Genomic DNA, 10,752 nt, shown 5'->3' with positions numbered 1-10,752 from the left:
CCCGTGTCCCCTGCATCGGCAGGCGGACTCTCAACCACTGTGCCACCAGGGAAGCCCAAAACAGATTCTTTTGGAGGAGTGTGGTTGATGCTGCATGTGCCCCACTCCTTATTTGTACAGCTCACCTTTGGGTTTACCTGCAACTGTGGTGGGCAGTTCCTATGCAAGCTCACCTCTTTGCACCTCCAATTCTCTCACCTTTCTACATATGTGCTGGAGAGCCCTCTCCAGAATCTCAGGAGAAGGCGATTTGTTTAGCCCACATGACAGACACTGAACACCCTCAGGAGCAGCCCTTAACCAATGAGCAAGGGAGTCAGTGTATAAATACCCTGGTTTTCCCATTGCTCAGTGAGAAAACTGAGAGGTGTGTTCTACGGCCGCTCAAAGGGTCCTCAATAGAATTGAATCCCAGTTGCTCGCAATGAAGCCATTCATTATACACCATTTACCAACTTTTTGCTTTCTAGTTCACCCCCTGTAGCTCCATGGGTCACCTCCCAAGAGTCTTTGTCTTGGATCTGCTTTCAGAGGATCCCAAATCAATGCAAGCAGCAATAATCAGAAGCCTAGTGGGTTAGAGATTGCAGCACCCTGCTCAGCGCCCAGCACACTTGTCCTCCTGGGGTTTCCTGGTGGCGCAGTGGTTGAGAGTCCGCCTGCCGATGCAGGGGACACGGGTTCATGCCCCGGTCTGGGAGGATCCCACATGCCACGGAGCGGCTGCGCCCGTGAGCCATGGCCGCTGAGCCTGCGCGTCCGGAGCCTGTGCTCTGCAGCGGGAGAGGCCACAACAGTGAGAGGCCCGCGTACCGCAAAAAAAAAAAGAATCTGTTTTAACTTTCCCTTCAGTTCACCAACTCTCATTTCTGAAGCACTCAGAAAGCTCCAGGGGCTCAGGTCACAGTATCTGCCACATATATTGCCTTCTTTATTCTCTACCACATCTCTAAGAGGTAGACACTCTCATTACTCTCCTTTTCCAGGTGAGAAAACCAAGATTCAGAGAGATTAACTCACATTCTTGAGTTCAGCACTGGCAGAGAGTCCCCTGACTTTGAAGCCCAGGTCTTAGCCATCAGTCTATGCCCATCTACCATTTCTGGAAATCTGCCCAATTTTTTTCCTGCCACAATGGATCCCAAGATGGGGGAGAAAAGGACCCTCTGACTTCCCTGAAAAACTTCACTTTAGGGAAATCAGACTCAAGAAAATGGATTCTGGATCCAGATCTACATGCGTTCAAATCCTGGATCTACTATTTATGAGGTGGGTGACTCTGGGCAAGTTTTTAAAGTTCTTTGAGCCTCAGTTTCTTCATCTGTGAAATGGGGATAATAATGGTACTTAACTCAGAGGGTTGTAAGAATTGGCTGAGCATATAAACATGTACAGTATATCATGTTATAACTGCCTTGTAAGTTCTAGTTTGTCAATGTTGCCACTGCTGTTAATAACAGGTATTATGTTCATAAGGATACTGGGGTGGATACAGCTCTTTGCCTGAATTTAAGTTAGGCCCAGGGTTATCCTAGATTTAGGGATGTGTCCTAGCACAGCAGTTGAGATCCTGATCTGCCCTTTACTAACTGCGGGACCCTCATCTCTAAAAAAAGGCTTATGCAACTGAAATGTGATGATGCACATGAAATTGTTAATATAGTGCTGGCACAGAGTAAGTGCTTAATAAATGATAAGAATAACAATCATGGCAGCCAGCATAATTATTATCACTGTCGCTGTTGTTACAAGATGGAGAAACAAGCTCCTGCTGCTAGGAAGTGAGGTGGTTCCTGATGGAACATGGTTCAGCAAATATCATGACAACCAAATGCTCTGAACAATAAAAAGATCGATGCTCTCTCAACGATAAAACTCTCTGAATGATAAAAAGCATTTGTGCCACAGTGGGGGATCCTTTTGGTACCAAGAGTGACTGATCCTCTGCTTGGCGAGTGGAGGGATTAATGCAAAGAGACATTAAAATAAAACGCAGCTGGCATTTATAGGAGCCGTTCATTGGTCTCATGAGTTAGAATGCTACTTGTGTTTTATTGTTGTTGTTGTTGTTTGGAATGCTGTTTTTATTTGCAGGCAACTCAGAACAGCTGTGTAGGAGGTAAAGGAAAGAGGAGAAGCTGAGGAATGACTACAAGTGCTGTTCAATTAATCAAAAAGGGAAGAGAGTGCGAGCGGTGGGTGACTTTGGCCAAGTCATTTTCACCCTTCTGGTCCTCAGTTTCTTCAGCCATCTAAGAAAAAAGGGGGAATTGGAATTACTCTGAGGCACCCTATTTCTCTATAAAGGGACCACAGGCTGGGTACTTGGGGGGACAAGAGAAAGAAAGAGAAGGCAAAGTTCTGATGGCAGAACCCAAGGGGTGGCAGTACTTATCTATACCACCCCTACTGCCCCCCAAACTGGGACTCCAAGGCTCCCTGATATGAACATACCTTCTGATTCCGGAAGATTCCTGATTATCCACCATCTCGATGTGACCTCGGGCAAATTACTTAGGCTTTCTGTGTCTTAACTCCCTTTGAGTAAAATAAAGGAGTTGGACCTGCCAGAGTCCACTGAGCCCTTACATTCAATGATGCTATGAAAACAAAGCCAACATCCGTTCCCTGATGGTCTCCAAGTACTTGGGCCTTTTCCTCATTTCCGTCCTCAACACAAAACTGCCCAAAACCTGGGGTGGTACATAGGACCTTCCAAAAAGGAACCTTTGTTTTTTACAGTCACAAAATGTCAGGGTAGGTAAAGACCCAGAGCTTGCCCTTGCCTGCTTTATCTGATGTCAGGGTATCTGTCATAGGCTCCTGGACTGTTTGACTATTTCTATCAATGCAATGGTCCCCATCTCCTTAAACAGCTTAGAAAATTCCCCAGAACACTCTGATTATCAGAAGTGTTACCACCTTCCAGTTTAGCAAGCATTTATTTTACTGAGCACCTACTATATGCCAGGTATGGTGCTAAGCCCATGAATAAAAAAAAACAATCATCTTCATTCCTACCTTGGTAGTGTTTGCAGTCACTTTTCTTAACATGTACAAGTGTATTACCTGACCTCTTTGATCTTTACATATATTTGAACATTACAGTAAAAGCTCTGTCATCTCAGAAATATAGCCAAGCTTCTGAAATCTTCCTCTTACACATTTTTAGTTTAATGATCAGAACTTCAAATACAAGGGGAGGATGCTTTAGAAGGGGTTGATCAATTACAAAGTTAGAATTTCTCTGGGGCCTTGAGCTACACAGAGCACACAAAAATCCATGGGTAAGATCTTTTCTACCAAATGTCACACAAAAGAAGGCCAAAACCTTGGTAATCCACGAAAAATGAATGGTGTTTTAATGCTGTGGTCTGCTTCAAAATGTGAGAACACAATGAGTTAATCAGAAAGTGCACATTCAAGTCAACTTTGTCTCAATGTCAAATTAATACACTTGAGTCCCCTCCCCCAAGAACACGAAATTAAGAGTTCACTGCATTTCCCCACTGCTGACATTGAGCAGAAGGCTAGGTTTGCTGGGCTTTTATTCTTCTCTCCCTGTTTCTAGCTTATAACCCAACAGGAGACTAAACCGCCCCTTGCAGTTTGAAGTAATAACATTTGAGCTATGTGCCTGATGTGAAGGAGACAGAACCACCAGACAGTAAGGAAGAGGGTTGATTACTGGAGAAGTAAGAGGAAAGCAAGAGAAGGAAATGTGGGGAAAAATAAAGAAGGAAAGGAGAAGAGGTTAAGAAATGAATAGAATCTACAGTAGTGGCTCCTTGTGGCTTTTGACCCCCTGAGACTCTAATGAAAACTACAGACCAGAAAAATATAGAAACACACAATTTTGGCATGCAATTTCAGAGGCTTCATGGGTCCCATTACTTCCAACTCTGAAGCTATCTGTCTCAAATGAAGAATTTCTCCTCTAGAGGCCCAGCAGATATCAGGAAACTAGAAAAGAAAAGACCACCTTGTTGTAATCAAGGAGCGGATATGAACATCCAAGTAGCAGACTGACTGACCTATTGAATGGTTGCCTTTCAACTTACTGATCACTTATTGAGACTTGCTACGTGCTCAACAGTATGTGAGCTTCCCTAGGTGTTTCAAGAACTATGTTATAAAAAGCCAGGTTTTCTTTAAAATTTAATGTAATTGTTTTTTATTGGGGTATAGTTGATTTACAATGTTGTGTTAGTTCCAGGTGTACAGCAAAGTGAATCAACTATACATATACATATATCCACTCGTTTTTAGATTCTTTTCCCATATAGGTCATTACAGAGTATTGAGTAGAGTTCCCTTGCTATATATTAGGTTCTTATTAGTTATCTATTTTATTAGTTCTTATCTTATCTCTCATCTTATCTTTTCTTATCTTATCTCTCTCAGGTTCTTATCTTTCATTTTGCAAGGCTAATCTTTAGCTACTTTTGAGCATTCTGTACAATCTTGCTAATTTAATTTGAGTTCCTTGTACATAGTGGTTCTCACACTTCAGCTGGCTAACAGTCACAGGGAGGGCTTGTTAAAACACAGATTGCCAGGCTCCATTCTAGGATTTCTGATTCATTTGCTCCCTCCCCCCCCTGTTCTCCCCTCCTCCCCTCTTTCCCTCACCCACTCTGCTCCAGGCACAATGGCCTCCTCACTGTTCATCAAACACACCAGACACAGTTCAGCCTCAGGGCCTTTGCACTTGCTGTTCTCTCTGCCTGGCACTCTCCCCCTTCAGCCATCTTCATGGCTTTTTCACTCACCTCCTCTAGGTTTTCATTCAAATATCACCTTCCCGATGCAACTCTTCCCTGGCTTCCAGCCCTCCTGCCCATAATACATCCCATCCCTACTCTGTTTTATTTTTTTCTCTGTAGCCCTCATCAACATCTAACACACTAGATATTTCATTCATTCATGCATTTTGTCTTTCTTCACCCCTAGAACGTCAGTTCCACAAGAGGAGGGGCTTTTGTCTGTTTTGTTCACTGCTATGTCCCAGAGCCTGGCACATAGTAGTTGCCCAGTAAATACTCATTGAATGAATATTTGCATACACAGGCATTTGTTATATTATTCTCTACTTATTTTCCAGTGTCTGATTATTTTTATTATACATTCTTTAAACAGCAACAACAAAGTCAACCACTGGGCTCTTGCACAGATGAGTTTCCTAGAGAGTGACGAGTGCCCAATGCCATAATATGTCTCAGGAACCTTCCAAGGTCCCAAGCCAAAGAAGTGTGGGCACAGCAAACAGAATTCCCTCAGTGAACACCCAAGCCTGCTAGAGCTAGCCCACAGTGCTCGCAACAGACCACTCAGATCTGAATGCCTCTAATGAAACAGCCCAATATGATACAGCCCAATATGATGCTTCTGTGAGAAGCAACATTGTTTTGAAACAACAGATATGTTCAAAACTTTAATTGTGAGAGCCCAGCCAACACAGCATGGGTACTAAGACCCATGACATCTGCCAAGAGAGACAGGACCTGGAGCAGCCACAAACCCTAGAGGAGAAATAGGATCCCACAGAACAGAACTATGACCGCATACAGGAGAACTATGAGGAAGGTCTCCCAATGAACAGGGGTCTTGGAAGAGAAGAAACAGACTTAGCTTGGGAGAGAGGAGTGGGTAAGCAAAGGAGCCAGAAATCATCACAAAATGGTACTGTCTATATTGGGACCTGATAAAGGGCTTTGGGGTCTGTGACAAAGATTGGCTGCCTATCCACCAAATCCATTTCCGTTTCCTTCTAAGCACAGTCTGATGCTTCCCAGCTTCCCTGCAGCGATGTGTGGGCATGTGACTGAATTTTGGCCCAAGGCATATGAGTGAAAGAGGTTACATGCAGGGTCTCAGCCAGGCCCATACAACCTCCCAAATATCACCATCCATGCTCGTTTCTCTTCCATGGTTTGATGCAGACAAGCAGACCTGATCTGTGGGTCAACAATAAGGAACCACAACGTAGCAAGGGCCCGGGTCCCTCAAACACTGTGTGGAGGAAAGAAGCCTGCCAACGAGGAACAGCTGTTTTGGTCTTTCAATGAGTGAGAAATAGACTACTGTTGTGTTTAAATCATTACCTAGTTTTGGAATTTTTGTTGTTGTTGTTATAGCAGCTAGTGTTACCTTATACAGGGTCCTTGGTGGAAAGTGCATACACATTCCCCTTTCAACTATGGTTCACTGTATCAGATCTGAAAACTCCTCAAAAGTGCAGTAACTGCACCTTACTTAGACTGGTTCTGTCCATAATCCCATCACAATCTCTTGCACCCAGAAGTCCTGAAAAAACATTTACCAACTTAAAATAAAGGCAAGATGTCCCCAAGCAAAGCAAAAGAACCACGCGTGCACAACAGTTAAAAACTTGAGTTCTGGAATCACATCATCTCAGGTTCAAATCCCAGCTTCATCACTTACTAGCTGGGTGATAAGGTCCCTCTGTGCTTCAGATTCCTCAAAGGTCACATGGGAATATTAATATTTCCTAATTCATTGGGTCGTTGTGAGGATTAAATGAGAGAATGTACATAAAGCACTTTGGAAGCAGTCGATTCCAATAAGCCATTATTCTAATTGTAACAGAAAGCATCCGCTCTGAGATGCAGCTGAGATGAGGACGTTGCGGGGAAGGAGGCACATGCACGTTAAAGAACATGGGGACTCAGCCTCCCCGAACCCAGCCTGGACCACGTCAACCCTTAGCTTTCCGCAGTCCTCGTAATTCAAGACCATTCTAAGAAACACAGCACAGGCCACTTACCCTGTTAGCACCACCACGAAGTCCATCACGTTCCAACCATTCCTCAAGTAAGAGCCTTTATGGAAGGCAAACCCAAGGGCAATGATTTTAATTCCAGCCTCAAAACAAAAAATTCCAATGAAGTATGGCTCTGTGTCATCCTGGAAGGGAGAAAAGGTAAAAGGTCAGTGTCTTTAGCTTGGCGGAGGGTGGCATGAACAGGGAACCAGCCCACTCAGGTAAGTGTACGCACTTCCCCTCACCTCTCCCGACCTTCCAGCACTCACTGCCCTCCACTGCATCCTGCCTGGAGTTACCCTGTCCAAAGGCTTTTGCAAGAAACATGGAGAAGACACGTCCTTCTTTCCTTTTGGCCAACTTGGCACACTACTTGGCCAAACAGAATTGTTTGTTTGGATGTGAGCTGTTTAGTAGGGCAGCCACATGTGGCTACTTAAATTTAAATGAATTTGAATACAATAAAATGAAATATTCAGTTCTGCAGTCACACTAGCCACATTTCCAGGGGCTACCATATTGGACAGTGCAGACGTAGGACATTTCTATCACTGCAGAAAGTTCTACAAGAAAGCACTTGTTTAGAATGTTTTCTTGTCACCTGTATCATTCAGGCCCTTGGGTTTGGCCCCTGTGCACTGACCTCACCCCCACATCTGACATTTGCGATGGTTCTAAGCTGGTATGCACCAGTACAGCTGTTCAGGTTGCTAAAATATTGGAATCAATGCTTCTGCACTGGCTGGTAAACGGCCAATGTCCCAACTCCCAGCCCCTTGCCAGACCTCCTGCCAGATCTGGCTTCCAGCTGATAGTCTATAGTACTTGGAATTAAGCTATAAGCTCCGCTCCATCAGAGCCCCTACATGGATGTTTCCCCATGTGTTATGGCAATGTTTCTCAAGCTTCAATCATTTGCATTCTGCTTTCATGAGTCTTTCCATGCCAGCTTGCCACCAGTACTACTATTTGTTTACCATTCTTTCAACAGACTCTTTTTACTTAGCTTGATTGTAAGCAAAAACAAACAAAAAAGTCCTGAAATCATAGTTTTTCTGGGCTAGTTATCTATTTTTAGGATATATATTATAATATGTAACTATTAAAATTTAAAAGCCTTGAGATCATTAATACTTTGTGGATTAGGAATGAGTGGATTCTAACATCTCTCTCTCCCTACACTTGAGTTACGACAGCTGGCTTTGAAATGGTGATGGAAAGGAGAGAGGTCTCCTTCTTGGCAGTGTCAGAATGCCAGGAGGGGAAGCAGGGGGCTGGGGGATGGCTAGGGGCATCGAGAAAGATCTTAGTACTAGCTTACAGCTCTGCAGAGTTTCACCACATCATCACCTGGATTTTGAATGTCCCTCCAGAGCTGATATTCATATACAGGAAACACTGGGGATAGAGGAACGAGCTAAATGACATCCCAAGCAGGCAACCGGGCAAAAGTCAGAATGTGGGACATTCCTTAGAGCAACTGGACTGGTTTCTGCAGGGTCAATGGCAGGAAGGAAAATAAGTGCTTTAGATTAAAAGTCTTAAGCAACATAAAATCTAGACCATGTTTGGGTCTTGGTTCAAATGACCTGTAAAATGCCATTTCTGAAACAATCACGGATATTTGATTAGTGGCTGGGTCTTCAATGATTCCCAGGAACCACTGTTGTGTTGGGTGTAAACATCTCACTGGGGTGATGTAAGAAAGTGCCCATATTTATTTTTTGGCCGTGCCGCACGGCTTGCAGGATCTTAGTTCCCCAGCCAGGAATTGAACAGAGGTCACAGCAGTGAAAGCGCCGAGTCCTAACCACTGGACCGCCAGGGAATTCCCAGAAAGTGCCCATATTTTTAGCAATGCAGACTTAAGTATATGGCAGTGAACTGACATTTTGTCTGGGATTTGCCTTAAAATACTTTGGCCAAGAAAGACAAACCCAGGAAATAAAAAGGGACAGAAAATATGAAATGAGGCAAAATCTTAACAGTTGTTGAATCTGAATGATGGGCTCATGAGGGGTTCACAGTACTGTTCTCCGTGTATTTGTGTATGGTCAACATTTTTCACAAGAATTCTGTTTTGTTTTTATTTATTTATTTATATTTTTATTTTTATTTTTTTGGATGCGCCTTGGGGTGTTCAAGATCTTAGTTCCCCGACCAGGGATTGAACCCCAGCCCTGGCAGTGAAAGCGCCGAGTCCTAACAACTGGACGGCTAGGGAATTCCTAAGAATTTTGTTTTGAATGTGACTTTTCACGGACGAGGTGACCACTCTCACCCACCCCCCTCCAGATTGACGTGAGGTCTGCTGGGGGGTGAGAGTGGAGGATGGGCAGTGAGGACATCTCTCTCCCCAGATTATTGTGTTCATGAAATTTAGGCTCCCCAGGTAGGGGGCCCACGATCCGGTTCTTGGTGCCAAGACGGAGAGCCCACTCTGCCCTCGGCTCCCATGGCCACACCAGTTTGCCACCAAAGCAAAGAAGAGACCTCCCCTGGAGAGACTTCACTCACCAGTCGTTCAGACATCGGGGTCTTGTCATCATCAGGTAGGTGCTGCTCCAGGGCGAGGACAATGCAGTTTGCTATGATGGTGGCTAAAATCATATATTCAAAGGGAGTATCACAGAATTAAGGAAAATCTTTCCAGCTTTGTTTAGGTTCAAAGCACAGTTGAATGGAAGGTACAGAGATGTCCCATGTGCCCCTGTCCCCCACATAGGCACAGCCTCCCCTGTTATCAACATACCCCACCAGAGTGGCACATTTGTTACAATCGATGAACCTACATTGACACATCACGATCACCCAAAGTCCATAGCTCACATGACGGTTCATTCTTGGTGCTGTACACTCCATGAGCCTGAGCAAATGTTTAATGACACGGATCCACCATTACAGCCTGATACAGAGTAGTTTCACTGCTCTGGAAACCTGGCAGATGACTCTGTAAGGAAAATGTGGATATTCTTCCTCCATTTCACCTCCAACCTTCACTGGACAAATATTAATTCAGCACCTACTGTGTGTCAGGTCCTGTTCTGGGCACTAGGGACACAGCTGCCCTTGTGGAGAAGTTAGTAAGTGAGATAAGCACATTATACAGTACATTAAAAGATGGTGAACGTTATAGAGAGAAAAAGCAGGAAAGGAGACTGGTGGTTGCAATTTAAAATACAGTAATCATACCAAAAGTCAAATAGCTAGCTAGTGGGAAGCAGCCGCATAGCACAGGGAGATCAGCTCGGTGCTTTGTGACCGCCTAGAGGGGTGGGATAGGGAGGGTGGGAGGGAGGGAGGGAGAGGCAAGAGGGAGGAGATATGGGGATATATGTTATGTATGTGTACAGCTGATTCACTTTGTTATAACGCGGAAACTAACACACCACTGTAAAGCAATTATACTCCAATAGAGATGTTAAAAATTATATTCTAAAGCTAAAAAAAACACAGTAATCAGATCTGATATCAAAAACAAGAGCAACAAAAGAAAAAAGAGATAAATTGGACTTGGCCAAAATTTAAAATTCTGTGAGCCAAAGGGCATTGTCAGTAAAGTGGAAAAACAAAAACAAAAGCAAGAAACCAACCAACAGAATGAGAGAAAGTACTTGCAAATCAGATATCTGGTAAGGGTCTGGTAACAGAATATACAAAGAACACTTACAACTCAATAACAAAACAATAACCCAATTAAATAACAGGCAAAGGGCTTGAAGAGACATTTCTCCAAAGAGGATTAGGAAAATGCAAATCAAAACCACAATGAGAGGGCTTCCCTGGTGGCGCAGTGGTTGAGAGTCCGCCTGTCGATGCAGGGGACACGGGTTCGTGCCCCGGTCTGAGAGGATCCCACATGCTGCGGAGCAGCTGGGCCCGTGAGCCATGGCCGCTGAGCCTGTGCGTCCAGAGCCTGTGCTCTGCAATGGGAGAGGCCACGACAGTGAGAGGCCCGCGTACCACAA

General features: G+C 44.3%; 1 protein-coding gene across 1 annotated transcript in view; it reads right to left on the bottom strand.

Moving 5' to 3' along the window:
• Positions 1-10,752, bottom strand: part of CACNA1A (calcium voltage-gated channel subunit alpha1 A) — a 242,007-nt gene that overhangs the window by 185,210 nt on the left and 46,045 nt on the right. The window contains exons 2-3 of the mRNA XM_007469118.1: positions 9,302-9,407; positions 6,788-6,927 (exon numbers count right to left, since the gene is read on the bottom strand). Of these exons, the coding sequence (XP_007469180.1) occupies positions 6,788-6,927; positions 9,302-9,407 (246 nt within the window). The remainder of the gene's footprint in view (positions 1-6,787; positions 6,928-9,301; positions 9,408-10,752) is intronic.

Source organism: Lipotes vexillifer, unplaced genomic scaffold (genome assembly GCF_000442215.2).
Source record: "Lipotes vexillifer unplaced genomic scaffold, Lipotes_vexillifer_v1.1 scaffold1699, whole genome shotgun sequence".
In the NCBI taxonomy this organism is placed as follows: Eukaryota; Metazoa; Chordata; class Mammalia; order Artiodactyla; family Lipotidae; genus Lipotes; species Lipotes vexillifer.
Note: the sequence above shows the minus strand (reverse complement) of the source record. Positions and strands in the feature narration are given on the sequence as shown.